Source organism: Sinohyriopsis cumingii, chromosome 15 (assembly GCF_028554795.1).
Source record: "Sinohyriopsis cumingii isolate HCF-2022 chromosome 15, ASM2855479v2, whole genome shotgun sequence".
Lineage (NCBI taxonomy): Eukaryota > Metazoa > Mollusca > Bivalvia > Unionida > Unionidae > Sinohyriopsis > Sinohyriopsis cumingii.
In genome coordinates this window covers 129688411-129708805 of record NC_142975.1, presented here as the reverse complement: position 1 = coordinate 129708805, position 20395 = coordinate 129688411, and the positions used below count along the sequence as shown (strand labels likewise).

At 36.5% G+C, this 20395-nt stretch overlaps 1 protein-coding gene across 1 annotated transcript in view; it reads left to right on the top strand.

Annotated features, from left to right (window-relative positions):
• The first annotated feature begins 1165 nt into the window (after window positions 1-1165).
• LOC149782770 (uncharacterized) overlaps window positions 1166-20395 on the top strand; it is a 75156-nt gene continuing 55926 nt past the window's right edge. The window contains exons 1-3 of the mRNA XM_089934266.1: window positions 1166-1253; window positions 4412-4603; window positions 8479-9020. Coding sequence (XP_089790392.1) covers window positions 4423-4603; window positions 8479-9020 — 723 coding nt within the window. The 5' untranslated portion in view covers window positions 1166-1253; window positions 4412-4422. The remainder of the gene's footprint in view (window positions 1254-4411; window positions 4604-8478; window positions 9021-20395) is intronic.

The window sequence follows — 20395 nt, the reverse complement described above, 5'->3', positions numbered from 1 at the left end:
AAAAGTTATCGGCTCTTTTTTATACACTTTACCTCACAAGTTCAGGAAGTGAAAATGACCAAGTAGAGCTAGCACATTTTTGAAAGATGCACATTTGAAGTAAGGCCAAGCTGTACACTCTATAACCCATAGTACACCCATCAATCATACACCAAAATAAAGGGAATTAAAGGTTCTTTGCATCATACCTAAGATATACAAGGTCTTTTTTAAATAGCCAGTATAACCAGTGAGGAAAGCCGGGGAAATTCTTTTTCTTTAAAATCTTAACCCATGCAAAATGCGAAACTGTATAGCGCCACCTTTTACCATCTGGAGAGGTCACAATGGGAAACTCTTTGGCCATTGTTGTTGTAACATGTGCGCTCGCCTTCATCAGTTGCGGAGGATATTCCGATTACTCTTTAATAATCTGAACAAATGTGGTTTTGTATGCAATACAGAATTGGGATTTTTTTTTTTTTTTTTGAAAAAAAAAACAAAACACAAACGCCGAAAATTCTGTGCAACTAGTTTTGCATTTATGCTTCTTAAAGCACGAAATGTTTTGAAAGAAAACGGATGACGTCTTTTATTTTAAAATAACAATTATGTCATTACATAACGTAATAAATGATATGCATCGTTATAACAATTATATATATTGCGAGGCTTCTTAACTGCCTGTAGCTAAACTGCTTTGGATTTCTACGAATCAAGGATTGCCGAAGATATTGCAAATACATCGAACTATTGTTTCCTTCTGTGCGAAAAACTTAAGCCATATCTCTTTTATCAATATATTACTTCGCCGACATTCATCCAAGACAATCGTGTCTCGCAAAAATAGCTAAGGTGATCTAAATGATTCAATGCATTCGCAAGCTCTGCCAGCTCTTATTTTGCAAAATATACAAAGTGGATCTGAACGATAGTTAATGGCAGTCGCGAAAGTGTTTGAATCACGTGATTAACTCGCGAGCCCCTCTATGTAAACTACGAAAGTATTTATTACTTAAATAAATTAAAAATATACTCTAAAGCTTCTTTCAGTGAACAGAAGGTTGTGTGTTTCTAACACATGATATTTCTCCACATACGTTAAGAAAATAGACCGTATAACACATACTACTTTATTGCGCACGGATTTTATGCTGTTTGGTGTTTTGTGGAGCAATTCCAGCTTGTTTTGATTGGCAGAGAAGACAGAGGCTATTCCGGTTGTATATATTTACGATTTTTGCAGCAAGAAAAATCTGTAAAACAAACGGCAGGTAAGGTTGTAGTGAACAATCTGACAAAAGGAAGCCGATTACGGTATTCTTAAAGCAATTTTAGTTTAAAAATATTGACTTAATATTAAAAATGATTGCATCAAAGTTTGCTACGCTCATATGATGGCGAAAATTCGGTTTGGTTTCGTTCTGTTGGACTTGGGTTATAAATGTCAACCAGACAACAAATATGGTGGACGTCTTACATTGCAAGATTAATGTTATGCTTGTTCAAGCCTGGACAGTGCAGTAGGTTTAAATACTCGAGGTATCTGTCGAAATAGATGATAACGCATTCATCATTCAACAAAGGAAACTCTCGTTCATGAAAATGTGGCCAGATATTCCTCCCTAATAAAAAGCAGTTGAATGCAAATAACAAGAAAAAGAAACAATCCCATAAACAGACTAGCTGATGTGATAAAGGGATCACTGGAGAATCACAGTATGACATCACAGTCAAGCATGTATATAGCTCTTGTTGGTCACGTTCATGTATACAGAAATTATCATATTTTATTATTTCAGAGCATTGCTAGAAACAACAGTATAGCCAATAACAGATGTATTTAGGAAAGATGTAGAACCAACATTAATATAATATTATAACCACATTTTCCGTTTGACGTAATAGTATATACTCCTTAATACTGGGGGGGGGGGGGCAGTGTTACATTTTCTAAAATGGGGTATGTTAATTAGAGCACATTAATTAAAGCTAATGTTGTTATTTTGATGTACTCTTATAATGATGATATGTACATATGCCACTGAATTCAGTCATAAATATTACAGTTAAAATTATCAGTCGATCAACACATTTTCCCAGAATTCCACTCAACAGCTGGTTGAGTGGGATTCATGGTTCATCCTTAAATCATTTTCACTCAACAGCAGGTTGAAGTATGACTGGCAAGTCTGTTAACTTGATGCTCTGGAGCTAAAGTCTTTTATATTGCCATCCAGCTAAAAGTCAGTAAACATGCCACACAGCCTAAAGTCTTTTATATTGCCACCCAGCTAAAAGTCAGTAAACCTGCCACACAGCTAAAGTCTTTAATATTGCCACCCAGCTAAAAGTCAGTAAACATGCCACACAGCTAGTCTTTGATCTTGCCACCCAGCTAAAAGTCAGTAAACATGCCACACAGCTAAAGTCTTTTATATTGCCACCCAGCTAAAAGTCAGTAAACCTGCCACACAGCTAAAGTCTTTAATATTGCCACCCAGCTAAAAGTCAGTAAACATACCACACAGCTAAAGTCTTTGATATTGCCACCCAGCTGAAAGTCAGTAAACATGCCACACAGCTAGTCTTTGATCTTGCCACCCAGCTAAAAGTCAGTAAACATGCCACACAGCTAAAGTCTTTGATCTTGCCACCCAGCTGTTGTATCGTGCCTAACACTACCTGTGTGCCCATGACTTTACTAATTTATACATCGATACATACAATATAATAGTATGATCAACTGAGACTGCTGCAGCATTTTGTTGTAATCATAGATCTGAAGAAGGCAGTATTGAAAAGCATAGGTCTTACACTTTATCTTTTAAATTTTTATCTTTTACACAAGGGTGAGGGGACATTAATTGGAATGGGAGAGTTAATTAGGGAGTATAAAATAACAAGATTATTATTACTGCATATGTCTGAGTATTTTCACTGGTAATTATTTCCAGTTTTTGTGTTTTTCTTTTCATAGGCAACTATACTCGTACAGAATTTTTGTGTTATCATTGTAAAATGTAAGGTAACAGCACCAAAGTAAAAGTGTTTGACAAGGAACTTAACCTTCATCAAATAATCATTGATGTTTTGAATTATGGCCGTAAAATATATGATGAAAAAATGCATATTTATTCAAGTACACATGATAGTAATTTATAAAACTTTGAATATGATTAGGGCCTTCCATAAAAGTTTGAGGGTGAGTTGCCAAAGTAGGCAGGTGTGGGGGGACCTCCCTCTATGGGAAGATTTTGTAAAGTAGCCCGGCGCAAAGTAAAAGTAGCCAGGTAGGAAAACCCTGATGAAGGAGGAACACAGAGAACTCCAGAATAAATGTCATCATCAGTTTCAGAACCAGTTTTATTGATTTTAAACCAAAGTATGTCATCTGAGTCAGAATGAATGATAGTTATAAAAGGAGAGATATCATTCTTTTCACAATATTGCAGTTAGTTGTTGTTGTTATAGGGTTTAATGCCATTTTTCAGCACAAGATAGGCTATACATGGCAGTCAGTATTAATGGTGGAGGAAGAACACAGGAAACTCCTGGAAAGAACCACCGATCCACAAGAAGCTACCAGCAACCTTTCTCACATACCCACATTGGCTAAGCCTGAGACTCGAACCCATGCGGACAGAGGTGAGATGGCAGTGATCCATAACAGTGAGAGCTTTAAACCACTCGGCCACTCATGGCCTCTATTGCAGTTAGTAAAATATGGAGTAAACTTATGATCTCTGCAACAACAACCCAACATGACCATGCCCAGTGGTGTCTTGGCCATAAAGGCAATACATTGGATGTTCTTTAGGTGGCCGAGTGGTCTAAAGCACTCTCCGTTACGAATCACTGCCATCTCACCTCTGTCTTTGTGGGTTCGAGTCTCTGATTCAGCTAATGTGGGTATGTGAGAAAGCCTATTGTGTGCTGAAAAATGGCATTAAACCCTACAACAACAATATTTCTTTAGAAAATCTCAAATAAAATATGTAGGGGTAACAATAGCTACAGGGGCCTCGGGTGTGCAAGTGAACTAAAGCCTTCACCTTCACTGATCACTATTACTGCACCTCTGCTCATGTGGGTTCAAGTCTCAGGCTTGAACCAGGTGGGTATGTGAGAAAGTGGCTTCCCGGGGTCATTGGTTCTTACTAGGTTTTTTTTCTGTGTTCTTTCTCCACCACTTAGTAGTCTATCATGTGCTTCAAAATGACATTAAGCCCAATACAACAATAATAGTTATGATGTCATAACCTCAACACAAGGGAGACCAGAATACTATTTGTACTGGGAGTTACAGTAACTAGAGATCAAAAATGAACCTTTTAGTTGTTCACTGTTGCATGCTTCACTATAGCAGTGACCTTGACCAGTCAATATGTAAGGCTAATATTTGATTCCTTATTGCTTTACTTCATTGCAGATAACAGAGAAATGGGTGATTATGATGATGATGTTGATAATTACTATTCATGCCTCGTCCATGATTGGCGGAGTAGAAGTGAATTCCAGGGTGTTTTGAACAAGCTTCGTAACATTGTTATCAGGACCAAATATATAGACTTTCTACCCAGAAGAGTCTGTGTTTGTAAGGATCGAATTAGAGGAATTACAGGTAGGGTTCTTATGGTTCATCCTTAAATCATTTTTATTAAACAGCCTTTTCTCATATCCTATCAATCTCCATACATGCCTCCAGTCATGTTCGGCTTGTGCTTCGTATTGCGAATCATCATTGGTTTGGGGATTTCTGTCCAGGCATCTGCCTGCACTTTGATAGAGTTCTCACCTGTGTTAGAATCATGAAGTATGCGTCACTTTTTGCAGTTAAAGTGATGGTGTCATTAGCATCATCATCAGTGTTGCTGGTATTGTCAACATTGTTAAACTGTTGTGTTAAATATTTTGCACAGCAGCTACTGTAGGATACTTCAATACACAAAGACTTGGATTTAGAAAATCAAATGAAACTTCATATTTACAGTGTTTGTGAGTGTACATGATTGATGTGACACACAGTGTTGTAACTTCATATGCACAGTATATGTGTAAAATACATCATTTGTGGAATTAGGAATATCTGTTTCCTAACCTACCTTCCTAATAAGGAAGATTTGGGGCCCTGAGTGGTTGAGTGGTCTAAAGCGCTCTCCGTTATGGATCACTGCCATCTCACCTCTGTTTGCGTGGGTTCGAGTTTCGGATTCGGCCAATGTGGGTATGTGAGAAAGCTTACCAGTAGCTTCTCGAGGGTTGGTGGTTCTTTCCGGGGATTTCCCGGGTTCATCCTTTACCATTAATACTGGCCGCCATGTATAGCCTAATGTGTGCTGAAAAATGGCGTTAAACCCTACAACAACAACAACAAGGAAGATCTGTGTTGCCTTGGTAGACATTTACTCTGTCCAAGCTCTGACCATCGTGGACCTAGTGTGTTGGTTATTATGGCTTTTCACATTGTGCCTTGTAGTGAATGGATTAAGTTTCATTGCATCCACCAAAAATTACAGTAACATCATTATCTAGTAGTGGTTCTCCACTACTTGGTGAACCTATGCATCTACTGAGTTGCAAGTTTGGAATGCTCTTCTTCTGCTGTATGTTATGCTTTTGATATTCAAAGACTCGCTTGACATGCATGGTGTTCTAAAGGTGAAGGAGAAATATTTTCAAGCAAAGGCTATTATAGCAATCTTTATGTTTCCAAAAATGTATAAGGTATACAGTAGTCCCCATCTTGAATGGCCCCCCTGACCAGCAGCCACCCACTCCTTACTGGCCAGAATCTGTTGGCACTGGCGAGTTTGTGTCCAAAAGTACCCCTCACAAAAGGCCACCCAGCTAACGTGACCAGCAGCCAGCATATTAGTGCAATAATATAAAATTTACCCCTCACAAGCAGCCGGATTTTATTTTAATATGTATCCAGAACCAGGATTTTATTCATGTGTTAAGTAATCCGATTTATGTTAACTGATGTCAGGTTTTCGTTACTGAAAGAAGTGTTGACTAAAGTGCATGTACCACTAAGGTTAATATTATATCATTTACGCCACATGAGAAGCCACATTTATTCCATAAAGCAGAGAAAGATTCAAATTTTAATCTATACAAAAGGGTATGTACATGTAATCCAATTAGCCTTACTGCTGTGTTATCATAAGATGTCCAGTTTAGACACTCTGATAATTGTTAAGATTACAATTATTGAACAGTAGTAACAGCTGAGAAGTGGCAGTATCGATGTACATACACAAGTCAGCATGAAAATGATTTGATAGCCTTTATGGCTTCCGTTAGTAAGATGTTGATCTTGTTCACATTGATAATTAGTGGCTATTACTACTGACAATAATTGTCAAAATTACAAATCCTAATGGCTGCGAGGTCAAATCTGCGTGACATTAATAGTACATATCAAAGCCGTTTTGGCTTCTCTCACTTAGTGTAAAGAAATGTATAGAAACAATAGGGTACCAGACTGCGACAAATGAATCACGTGACAAGATCACTTCCTTTAAAAACACACAGCAATTTGACTGTTTAGATGCATAAAAAATTGTTTTATCAGTATTGTAGTTGGCAGCATGTGAATGACTTATTGCAAAAATATAAACATATCATCAAGGATCCTTGCAGAAAACTGATGTTGAAGATTGGAACAAAAGACTAAACGATATATATGCAGGGGATATGACAGCAATGATAATTTTAATTGTGACGAGACTTGTTTGTTTTTTACTAACAAAGTGACAGATGATGTGATCTGTAACATAATTATAAAGACATTTTTAAAAGTATATAAATGTTTATTCATAACATTCTTTTGAAAATGATGAAACCATTTGTTTTACATTCATTTCACAGCATGCATGTGATTTTTTTTTATGAAAATATTAAATGTTTTTGAATTAAATGTACTTGTGACTTTCTTCATATGTATTTGCTATTCGCATTTGTCATCTCCCCTCTAGAAAGGCCACCCTCATTATAAGGCCACTTCCCTGCTGCAAAATATATTATATTGAAACAATGATTGTATTTACCCTACCTCTGTGGATTTATTAAAGAGTGAAATTCTGCTTATAAACAAAATTCTAATTAGGGGGTAGATATAAGGAAACATTGAAGCTTTCTGGAACCTGATTGTATTAATAATTGATGTAATAAAATAAAGAATAGAAAGTGTCTAATAATTTTTTTTGTATTATTATGCCAGCAGACGATGTTTGCTTAACTTCTCGCAACAATAAATAGCAGTATTGATATCCAGTACATGTCTTCAAGTGTTCCATATCAAATATACATGCATGTGACCAATTTTTACAACTTATGTGCCAGAGAACTATCACAGGGTGAACGTAACCAAGATTAAATCTTTAAAAAAATAATATCTTTAAAAAATACCTTAAATAAAATCTTAACGTTAAATGAATTTTACAGTATTTATATATTTTAAGTTTATAAAATATTGATTTAATCAATATCAAACTGATTTAATTAAAATCTTACACTTATATAAAAGATGAACTCAAATGGATTAACATTGTTGTTGTAGGGTTTAATGCCATTTTTCAGCACAAGATAGGCTATACATGGCGGCCAGTATAGATTTTTGATAGCCTTACTGTTGACCATATTACACATGCTGCTGTAGACTCTTACAAATTTTGAAAATATGCTTATAATGGCTGGTTTTAGTCGAATCTGTAATTTGTTTAATATTTCTAACGTTAAGGTTGAAATTGAGGTAAAAGTTTTTTTTTAACCCTATGCAGATAGCTTCATTTCCATTGAGTCCATACAATATGTACCATGGAATTATGTTTCCAACTGTCAAGCAGATGTGCTTTTTTCAAGTCACATTGCTGATGCTATATATGCCTGGAACACCTTCAGTCTGACCTACATCTTTGGCACATGTACAATAGTGCAGCATTTTCCTTCTCAGAAGGCGTCTTAGCCAGACAAGGAAACAAATACTCGCTTAACGAAAAAACACCTACATTGTTGATTATACTAAATGTAAGGTAAAAGGAGGCAGGAAGAGGTTTTTTTCTTCCATTGAAGGGCTCAGATGTTATATCAGTATAAGGTTAGAAAGTTTGAACTTTCAAAAGAAAAGAAACTCTGGAAAGTGGGTATATCATTATCAGTGTCAGTTTCTGTACAGAGATATAAGGACTGAAAAGGGGGACATGTTCAGGAAGAAAGAAAGGACTTGTTGAAGCCCTAGTTCTGTCTCTAGATGGATTTTGCTCAAACCTTTGAGAGACCTGTCATTGTAGATTAAAAATCATGAAGTTATGGCTGTTGCTATGTTATTACTTGTGCCTATCTCAATCACTCATCTCTTGATTTTATGGTGGCTGCATTTTGGCCAATACACATAAAAGCGTTGAAAAATGATAATTTGAATTTTGGTTCTTTATAATTTAACCAGGGGACCTGACTGTATCCTAATGATTTTTCTTGCTTATTTTCTTCCAGATCCAGATGACCCATTCGATGACATTACAGATACTCAGCTTCAGGAATCCTGGAACTTTGTTGAAAACCATCTCCTGCACAAACAAGAACCTGTCTTTTTAAGACTACAGAAATATGTAGAGAAGCTGAAAGAAAACAATGACCCTGATGAACACAAAACCAGTGCACACCGGTTTGTCCACATTCTGCGTAAAGCACTTGAGAATGATTTTTCCTTACTAGAACCTGCTCCATTACTTAATGACCCAAATTATCGAAAAGCCAAAGATGAGACACATAAATTTGCTCTTCCAAACTTTGACAAGCAGTATCTTGGCAATTTGATAGGGTATGGCGGAGGACACATATTTCCTTTACAAAGGAAATACAAATGCCACATAGCTTTTAATGTGGAACCAGCCAATAATGGTACCCCAGGAGAACAGATCTTTGTTACTGTGTCAAGGAAAACTGCAGAAAGAGAAGTTTTTCAGAGACTTGAGAAACGCATTAAGCAGCATGCAGAGACAGTGCTGAAGAAGAGGAAAGACCATGAGAAAGTCGTGAGTTCATTGACCTGATTTTGAAATAAATTTAATTATTAGCCAGTACAAAAAAGTGCTCCATAAAAGCAGCAGTTAAGAGTAGATGAAGAAAATGTACATCAGCCCATTATTGACTTTTAGTGTCAGGGCGACATTGTGTATGCCAATTTCCCTCTGTAATGATCACATTTCAAATATTTTGTTAATTTAGGGGGACACTGTCAGTTGAAACTGGGAGAAATTCATCTAGAATCACTTAAGATAAAAGTCGAAAATTTGGGAGGCAATCATCCTTAACTCCAAAAATTTAATTTGAGCATTGCATTCATATGTAACACCAACCTAATTGTACATAGTGTCACAGTCCACACTTCTGTCAGATAATACACTGGTGTATCAGAAAATCAGTGAATGAATAGATCATTCAGTCTGCTAAGTCTTGTCTTTTGGAGCAAACAACAAAGGTGAAGATCAGGCAGCACATATGATGGCAGACATTTTTGTAAGGGGATAAATATGGTAGACAGGATGATAGTGTTAATTCTGTAGTTTCTAGGTGGACCTTTTCAAGTATGGGTCATTATGGGACTTAATATCAATTTCATAATTCATGCCAAGAATTTGACCAAATGTGCAAATATTGAGACAGACGGGTCTCATAACAGAGGTCTTTGAAGACTGAGTTTTACTGTAAGGCGTTCAGCATTAAGAGGTTAGTGTTACGACTGGTTGACCTGGTGACAGGATAATGTGACTGGGTGGGACATCATGCTACTTGTCTGCAGCATGATGCCCTAGTGCTAGACATCACTATAAACTGCCACAGATCATACATCATAGCGATATGACTGAATAATTGTTAAGGCTATGTTAAAAATCTAAATCACACACACACACACACAAAATGCTTTGTTTGCATAAACTATATTTTTGGAATTGCCTTAAAAGATCCTTGAATTTCAGAAAACTGGTTTTAGCCTTGAAAAGTCCTTGGAAGAAAAGATTTCCACTGTTAAAGAAACCATGAAATGGAGGGGGAATTTCCTGTCTAAATATCTGGCTCAAAAACAGGCTCTGATAATTATATTGTGATTGCTTGCCACCAATCAGAATGAAATCTAGGACCAATCTTAAAAGAATCCAGTCTGAGTAGATTAGTATGCAGAAAACTGTAAGGAACCTGGCTAGTTAAATATGATTGGGATACCAGTCTGTTATTTTTAGCAAAGACATTACTTGTGAATACAAATTTGAGGGTAAGTTGCTTAATTTGGGGGGAAAAAGTCTCATCACTTGTATGATCTTAAAGTAAGGGAATGGGCCTGTCATTATTTATCAAGAGCACTTTGAATATGCATTGCACTAAACTCAAATTTATGCAATTTTTATAAAATCATAAATAAAACTGGCCCAAACTAAAACAGATTTAATAACACCAAGCACATATGTTGACTTTTACAAACTGAGAAATAACTTGGTTCAACTTAAGATGTGAACTTCTTTTCATCAAAGTTCTTATTTATCCAGCATGATAGCAAGTGGAACAACCTTCCAATTATTTATCCAGCATGACTAGCAAGTGGAATGACCTTCCAATTATTTATCCAGCATGACTAGCAAGTGGAACGACCTTACAATTATTTATCTAGCATGACTAGCAAGTGGAATGACCTTCCAATTATTTATCCAGCATGACTAGCAAGTGGAACGACCTTACAATTATTTATCTAGCATGACTAGCAAGTGGAATGACCTTCCAATTATTTATCTAGCATGACTAGCAAGTGGAATGACCTTCCAATTATTTATCCAGCATGACTAGCAAGTGGAATGACCTTCCAGTTATTTATCCAGCATGACTAGCAAGTGGAATGGCCTTCCAATTATTTATCCAGCATGACTAGCAAGTGGAACGACCTTCCAGTTATTTACCCATCATGACTAGCAAGTGGAACCACCTTCCAGTTATTTATCCAGCATGACTAGCAAGTGGAACGACCTTCCAATTATTTACCCAGCATGACTAGCAAGTGGAACAACCTTCCAGTTATTTATCCAGCATGACTAGCAAGTGGAACGACCTTCCAGTTATTTACCCATCATGACTAGCAAGTGGAACCACCTTCCAGTTATTTATCCAGCATGACTAGCAAGTGGAACGACCTTCCAATTATTTACCCAGCATGACTAGCAAGTGGAACAACCTTCCAGTTATTTATCCAGCATGACTAGCAAGTGGAACGACCTTCCAGTTATTTACCCATCATGACTAGCAAGTGGAACCACCTTCCAGTTATTTATCCAGCATGACTAGCAAGTGGAACGACCTTCCAGTTATTTACCCATCATGACTAGCAAGTGGAACAACCTTCCAGTTATTTATCCAGCATGACTAGCAAGTGGAATGACCTTCCAATTATTTACCCAGCATGACTAGCAAGTGGAACGACTTTCCAATTATTTATCCAGCATGACTAGCAAGTTGAATGACCTTCCAGTTATTTACCCAGCATGACTCGCAAGTGGAACAACCTTCCAATTTCAGCTGAAGATTTTAACATTGGATCTGCACCTTTCTATCTCCATCCAGGATAACTTACAGTTGAGAATCTGGCAGAAATTGGGAAATGAAGGCTATGTAAATATGATAACAAGAAAATAGGGTTCATATGTTTTTTGGGGTTTACTTCTCAGTTTATCATAAGTCCTCAAATAAAATGTATGCTGTTTAAACAAAACAATTCCAATTTCAGATTTGTCATGTCTTCAAGAATCACTCTCACTTAAATTTTACTTATACTGGTCAGAGACCAGATGAACTTTATAAAGGGTGGCCTGTTGACTGTCTGTTACAAGTTTGTTACTGCTAATTTTCCTAAACTACTTTGGAAAAAATGCAGCAAATGAGTGATTCTGTTCATATAAACATCTTGGTTGTTTTTTGTACGATGCTGCACTGTACTGTACCTCGCTGTACTGTACTGTAGAACACAATATTATCAATTACCAGACAAATCAAAGCAAAGTGCAAACACAGTTTTACAGTGCAAGATAATCAAACCAAACTATTTTTAAGTGATTATATAAAACAAATAATGATTTACATGTATCTCTAAAATGGGTACATGTAATACAAGAATGCTGTAATTAGGGGCAGAAATCTAAAAGAAGTATAGGGCAAGAAGAAAACAAAAGGTGAACATGAGAGAAAGATAGGAAATGAAAAACTGAAGATGAGCAACAGAAGACTTTGAGCTGCAAAAAAGACGTGTCGAGGAATGAATCTGGCGCCACAAGTCAGTTGGACCAAATGGAAAAACTGGTCCTACAGTTCAGTTTTCCCAAAAGAACCATAGGAGCAAAGAAAAGAGACCTTAATAACAATATTAAGTATAACAAAGATATAAAATCATTGACAACAGTGAAATATTGACCATTGGCAGAGCAAATACCAGGCCTTACTGTGAATAGCTGGATAAAATTCTGCAACAAAGGTAAATATCCATAGAACTCCCAAGGAAATATTGAGGAGGTTACAGATCAGAATAAACCGCTCTAGAGGTTAGAGCGTCCATCTCAGAAGCAGGAGATTGTGGGTTCAATCCCCAGCCAAGTCATAACAAAGACTTACAAAAAATGTACATGTACTAACAGCTGCCTCACTTGGCGCTCAAGTGGTTAGTGTTAGGGCTGGTCTGCTTGGTGTCAGGATAATGTGACATCATGCTACATGTCTGCGGCATGATGCCCCAGTGCTGGACATCACTATAATCTGCCACACTGCAGACATCGTAGTGATATGACTGAAAAATTGTTGAAGCTACGTTAAAAATTCTAATCACACACACACACACACACGCACACACACACACACACACAGAGATCAGAATAATAAAATGCTTAGATGTATTCATGTTATATGTACTGAATGTGAAATTAAAGTACCAAGAAAGGTTACATGCCTTATCATAAAGTTGTTGATACCTTGGTAAGCAGTAGAATAGTGAGCATTATTCAAGCGGCTCAACATTTGGCTTCAAAAGGAATCTCATGGCGTAATAACAGGAGAAAAAAACTGTTGACAAATTAGACCAATAAATGGAAAGAGTTTTAATTTCTGAAAAGACCTGACAGTAAGATGTTTAATCCTAATAAGCAGTATATGAGCATGGATGAAGACTGGAAATATAACCCTGTATGGTAGATGGGAATATAACCCTGTATGGTAGATGGGAATATAACCCTGAATGGTAGATGGAAATATAACCCTGAATGGTAGATGGGAATATAACCCTGTATGGTAGATGGGAATATAACCCTGTATGGTAGATGGAAATATAACCCTGAATGGTAGATGGGAATATGACCCTGTATGGTAGATGGGAATATAACCCTGAATTATAGATGGGAATATAATCCTGTATGGTTGATGGGAATATAACCCTGAATGGTATTTGGAAATATAACCCTATATGGTAGATGGGAATATAACTGTATGGTATATGACTGATTAAATGGTTGAAGATGGGAAATATAACCCTGTATGGTATATGAATGATTAAATGGTTGAAGATGGAAAATATAACCTAGTATGGTACATTAATGATTAAATGGTTGAAGATAGGAAATATAACCATGTATTGTACATGAATGATCAAATGGGTGAAGATGGGAATATCTGCCCTATATGGTATATGAATGGGTGAAACTATGATATATGAATGAATAAAAAGGTGAAGATGGGAAATATAACCCTATTTGGTACATGAATGATTAAATGGACAGAGTTTGAGAAGTACCTTTGCAAATCTTAACAGTCAAGTTCATAATGAAAGAAGAACCCTGTTAATGTCATGGTAAAAAAGGTCAAAGGTCAAGATCAGTGTGACTGAATGAAGAAAATGGTTTCTGCATGATAATGCCAGTTCTCCACGTAACTTTGTAGATGGCTTGCACTTAGTGTAAGGATAAAGTATATTGGTTTCAGGGACAGAAGTAAAACTATCAAGGTTACCTTTGTTACTGTGGCTGAAAGAATAAAAATGGTTTTTCCACAGCAATAATTTTACATCACATACCTGGAGTAAACATTGTGGATGGCTTGCACATGGGCTAAGAAGAAGCATACTCAGTTTTGGAATTTAAAGGTCAAGTAACTGAATGAACAAAATTGGCTTCCACACACAGATTTAAGTTATTGGCTATGGTCTGTCACAAAAGATTGTGGATAACTTATAGGTTAGGTCAGAAAGAATCCTACTATATTTGGAAGAAAATGGTCACGGTTACAGTAACAGAAAGAATAAAATGTTTGTGCGTAGAAGAAACTTAGTTTTGAACCACGTACCTTGACCAAAGATTGTCTAGGGCTTGCCCATAAGATATGGACAAGGCGAGTTGATTTCGGGATAAAAAGGTCAAGGTCATTGTAACTAAAGCAAATGGGATTTTACAGAATACATTTTCTTCTGGAGTAAGTTCATCAGCAGCAGCAACATACCTTACCCTGGATTGAGTGTAAGCTCCAAAATCAATAATATTCTATGAGAGCCTAAATAAAGGACTATTTTACATGGTGTGGGCGTGTAGTATGCCATTGACATTACTCTTGCTAAGCTTAAGATGTGCAGCATTTTTCTGTTATGTACTCAACCACATACTAGGCGTTGATTTTGCTATGAAGTGCAAACGCTTACATTTAAAACAGCAAAGTACAGATGATGCTTAATGAATGCCATAGATGCTTTCCCGTGATTATGGCATAAATCAAAACTGGCATATATTGAAAGTAATATAAATGCATGTACATGAGTTGCACACAAGCCACAGCAGATGACAATAGCAGTGGCATAAAAACAAGGACAGTGGTGCAAGTTTAATGTTATTTCTTCATTATAAGTGATAAATATATCAATCAAATTAGCATCAACTGAGTGTCACCTTTATGGGATTGATGCTTCAAGTGATTCAGAAAGGGAGTTCTGCTGTCACCAGATCAACAAACTACTACATGAACTCTCAGACTGATGAAAAACTTAGAAAAAAGTAATGAACACAAAGAGTGCAGTTTACAGTGTGACAAAACACACACACAAATATTGAAATGTACAATGTGAAGCTGGTGATAGGACCCATAAAAACTAGGAGGACATTGTAAATCTTATGACAGGAGATACACACAAATAATGCAGTGTACAATGTGTAGCTGGTGACGGGACACAATGAGTGCAGTGTACAATGTGAAGCTGGTGACAGGACACACACAAAGAGTGCAGTGTACAGTGTGAAGCTGGTGAGTGAGTTGCTGCAGAGTCTGATGGCAAGTGCTGTATTGGGCGAGTTCTTAACAATGCCAATGATGATGATAAAGATGTCATTGCATTACTGTATAAAAGTATTAAGTAAAGGAAGGGTTAGCTACAAATGGCTTTGCTCTGCTGATCAAATATAGATGCAGAATTCAGTGTGTTGTGTAAAATAAGTTAGATGAGATCCTTTGGGTGACCAGAAAATCTTAATACCCTAGATGAGCAAGATTGCTCTTAAATTCATATGTTACCTTGCCATTGGTGCAGTACATTGTTGTGTGTTAATAGTCCTATCTATGCCATTCTCTATAGAAATGTGTCCCACATGGGTCTGTTATTGCACATCAGTATTTTTGTTACCAAAATCTTGAACTCTAATTTGATGATACCAAACATGAATTTACTTGTAACAAGTTTTAGCAACTTAGTATTGAAATAAAATATTATACCTTCATTACTATCTTGTTTTGTGTACTTACATTTCTCTAATTAATCCCTATGTTTTATTTTATGAAGTGTAAGTACAGCCAAGCCAGATTGACAGGTTTCACTGCCTTTTATTTTCATTGAAAAATACATAACTCAATTAACTTTAATATGATTTGTTTAGCCATTTATAAATCCTGATTATTTTGTTATAGATAAATATAATTTTCGTTATTTTTTTAGTCTTCACTAACAATAATTAAATTAAAAAAATAAATAATATGTAATCACATTAATGCAAAATTTGCACAAGTCGAAATTGTGTCATTTACTCTGGTCAAGGGCAGAAATGTGCTTCAAGTTCTTTCACACCTGCCTGCAACAAGATTTCTTTGTTTCTCATGAATATGCATAAATATGCCATCAGGGATACAACAAAATAAGCTCCTATATATCAGTGGATGGGGAAGTGATTGCTTAGAAGAGACAATCTGATTGTCTTACTCAGTATGCATGAAAGGTCATGTTGAGTCAACCATGTGAGAAACTTTTATTCAGGCTGATAGTGATTGGTTAAGCAGGTGTGTATGAGGAAATCCAATCACAAGCAGCCTCAGATAAAGAGAGAGATTTTCTCTTTATCTGAGGTGTAGTGGAATTCTGTATGTAGCTTGCATTGATATTTTTTGCAGGACAGTTTAATTTTAAAATTGTAAGTATTTGGCCTAAATGTATTGGCATATTGCTCTTGATGTAGAGTGAGTCCATGTTAGACAAAACATACAGTTCACACCAACTATTTCAGCCACAGTGGGTTTTATTAGAAATTCCTAATAAGTTTATTCCAACAAGATTTTCTTCCTTCAAGTACTAATTAGTAATGGGGGCTGATACAAAGTCTATTTGCTATGGTCAGGAATTGAACCCCGTTTTTTGCCTCAGTCGTGTGCACACACTACTTGACCGAAAGATCTGGACAATACCTAAATGGATACACTCCTCACCATTACCAGATGTAACCCATATTTACCTCTTATAATGGTTTCACCTTTTCATAATTGGGCCACCAGCTACAGTCAGAGTAAGCCCCTGCATGTAATGGAAGCAGATACAGTGTCTGCTTGTTGTGGCCAGGAGCCAGGTTTGAGTCCCAAGCAAAATAGGCTTCTGGTACACTTTTAAAAGAGGAATAAATTTCTTAGTGAAAACTTGATTGCTCGCAAATATTAAATTTAGTTTTGCAGAACATTAAATGTAGTGATTTCTTTTAAAATTAAATCATTCAACTTTACTTTGTTGACCCGTTACTAGGCTTTTCCCTGCCATTTTCCACCTTGGTATTAGACGTATATGTAACATTATGAAGTCCCAACTGGAAACGTACTATATATATAGGTAAATTGTAAGCATTATCCGAGCCCATGTGCGTCCTATTTAATATCGCGAAACTATATAAAAATTAAAGTTTATCAATATTATAAAAAATATAATTTGGACAGTATAAACTGAAGGCATACTACTTGCATGAAATCTGATATGTTCATTGTGCAGGGAAATATACCCCATGTACGAGACTGTTTGCATAACATCAATTTCCTGGAATAGACCTACTTAAATGCAGCGACAGTAGAGCCGGTATGACGCGGTAGCGAGATAATGGACATGAGGTTTGGTGGCGCGTTCAATCAGTATAAATTGCGTCAATATTTTTAAGATACATATGTTCCGTGGATCTTTTATACATGATGGTACTTTGTGGCTGAGAACTTTATTTTTAATAGGGTAGGATAATAAAATGCACCGCAAAGTAGTCTTGGTCACTAAACCGTTTGATCCATGCAGAAGGGAGTATATGCTAACGTTTTGGCGATTTAGATTACGTTGCGGCGTCAGTTTTGTGTCTTAAAAAGAATCCTCCACGCGATTTCAAAAATCGCAGTCAGTTACATGTAATAGAGTAAATTGCCCAATTTATTGATTTCTATCAAGTGCGCTTTCGACCAATAGCCCAGTGTATTGACCTTTATAATAGTGACTTTCTTTTTCAGTGAAGGGCAGCCATATTTTGTTTTAAGAATATTTTGTTTCTTTAAAGTTTATTTAAAAGTTTCAATTTCCAACAACCAAATAGTTTAAAAATAATACCCATTTCCGGGCTTATGATAAATTAATTACTTGTATTGTTCATTTTGGCTGAAAATATTTTTATTGATATAAAATGTGGAATAAAAAAGGTGGTTGGGAAGAAAATCCACCCCACCCCCCACGCTGATAGTCGATCCATAGACCTATATTATATATACAGCGTGTACGTTTATGTGTGGGTAAGTGAGGAATAAGGGATGCATATATTGCAAGGACATTGATTGCTTGATTGATTGGATTTACGTCACATGCGCCCAGAAGGGCATGGTTTAGCAGGGTGCTAAATGATCCTGGGGGAAGGAATTAGTGCCACACCCCCAGGCGTTTATGTGCTCAAGGAGCACTGCTAATTTAGCCGTCAGGTCGTAGGACTATATGTCTCTAACGACCTGAATGAAGGGCTTTCATGAGTGGGAATGGGCCCAACACACACTCATGTTAACAATGAGTTGATTTCATTCCGTATTTTCTGTACTAGTTGTCGACCCAAGCAGTATGTAACGCCCATTGCAACTGGTCGCAATGATGACGTCACATGGGGACACCTAGTTTTAGGCGGGTGGAAATTGTTCCACATCTCCGCCATTATACGATGTCCGAAAGAGGCTAGAGAGCAAGGAACTCGACAAGCCAGCCGTGGATGTCGTGCACTCCCAAGAACGTCAGTCCGGACTTAGTCAGATTTAGTCTAGTTGTACTAATGGACAATAAAAAATGCCAATAATGTGTTAGCCACCTGTGCAGTTGGGCCAAATCAAAACAAGTAACATTTTGCTACGTCCTAACAATCATAAAAATTCTACTACATAGTGTATGTTGTAGATACCCTACAAATTTTTAATAACTAATAGTCTGAGCGACATATAAAAAGTTTGGTCTCTGTTAGGTCATAAAAGGCAAGGACATATTGTGTGATCCAAAGTGGAATTGGTAAAAGGGAGGAGAAAAAAACAACCATGCAATTTTGTTCTTTGGAAGAATTTTTTTATTATTAAATCAGTCACAGATATAATAAATAATTCAGATCATGAGGTTACTAGATGGTTCTAATTAAAAATGGTGCTGATCAGAAATTTAGTTCCATAGCAATGGTAGCTACTTTTAAAATGTTGTTGCTTATTCTCCTGAATTGAGATGTTGATTTTGATTGTCACTAAAACACTCTTAGTACTAGTCAAATAAATGAGACCTCTAAATCTTTTTTCTGATCCTGGTGGAAAACAATTTATGGGTATGATAGCACCTTTTTATAAAATCGAGGAAATGTTTGTTGACAGATCTGCCTGCAGCATATCGGTGTACATTTTAGAAACCTGTATTTCTCGCATCTCTTGAGTTCCCATTGGTTGAAGTGTTCTTTTGGTGATATGTACATAATATTTTTGGATCAGATCCTATGTTTGATGACTTGTTAATTTGTGGAATAGCACAACCCTATGTCCAGTGGGCATTTTGAATGTCATGCTAGATGTGGCTGTTACCAAATAATGTTACGCTTTCTAAACTGTATGCAGATGTGTTCCAGAAAGATTTGCATGCAAAAAATTTGCACATTTTAATGAACAGGTGATGTCATACCCACAGATTGTCCATCATTATCAACACACAGATTTGGAGGTTTTATTTATTGGACTATCCTAATTCCACTATGTAGTTGGTCTTAACTGAAGATATTGCCATTGTGGCCTCTGAAAAACAGCTGGTTATATGGAATGGATGGCCATGCCGTTTTGATGTCTAATAAGACTGCCACAGTGGCCATTTTGAAAATCATTTGATCATTACTCCTGCTTGGATGGTCATATAGCCGTCTGGTTTTCACCAATATACTTATTATAATGTCTGGTTTGAAAACCAATCTGATGGCCAATATGACCACTACAGTGGTTGTTATCACCACTCCTCATTGGCTGATATATCAGTATATATAAGGGTTTTTTCTAGACAACTTGTCTTCCATCAGGATCAAAAAAGATTTTGGGGTCTGATTTATCCGACTAGTATTAGGAGTGTTTTAGTGACAATCAAATGTCAACATGAATATAAATTCAGGAGAAATTGCAACAACTGACAGACTTCCCCAGTGGACTGCAGGCTCTGCTAAATGGCTGAGCACGCACTGCATACAATAATAACATGGTGCCATTCTGACTTTATGTATGTCTGCCATGGTGGCCATCTTAAAAAATCTTGCTAGCACTTTCTTTAGAATGAATGGTTATATCATAGTTGTAAATGAAAATGGTGCCGATCTCATTGCTAACATGGCTGCAACAATATTCTCTTGATAATCATGCTATTACTACTATTTGATGGCTGCCATATTGGCATTATTTCACCAAACAACGTTTAGGTGTTTGGCGATTAATGTTTATTTGTTCATCTTTGATGAGCATGATTAAAAAATTTGAAAAATTTAATGCTTAGAAACATCTACATCAGTATTTGTCTATCATGTTGAAAATTCCAGAGATGACAGGTTTTAATGATTGTACTAAATTATGTCACAGTGGG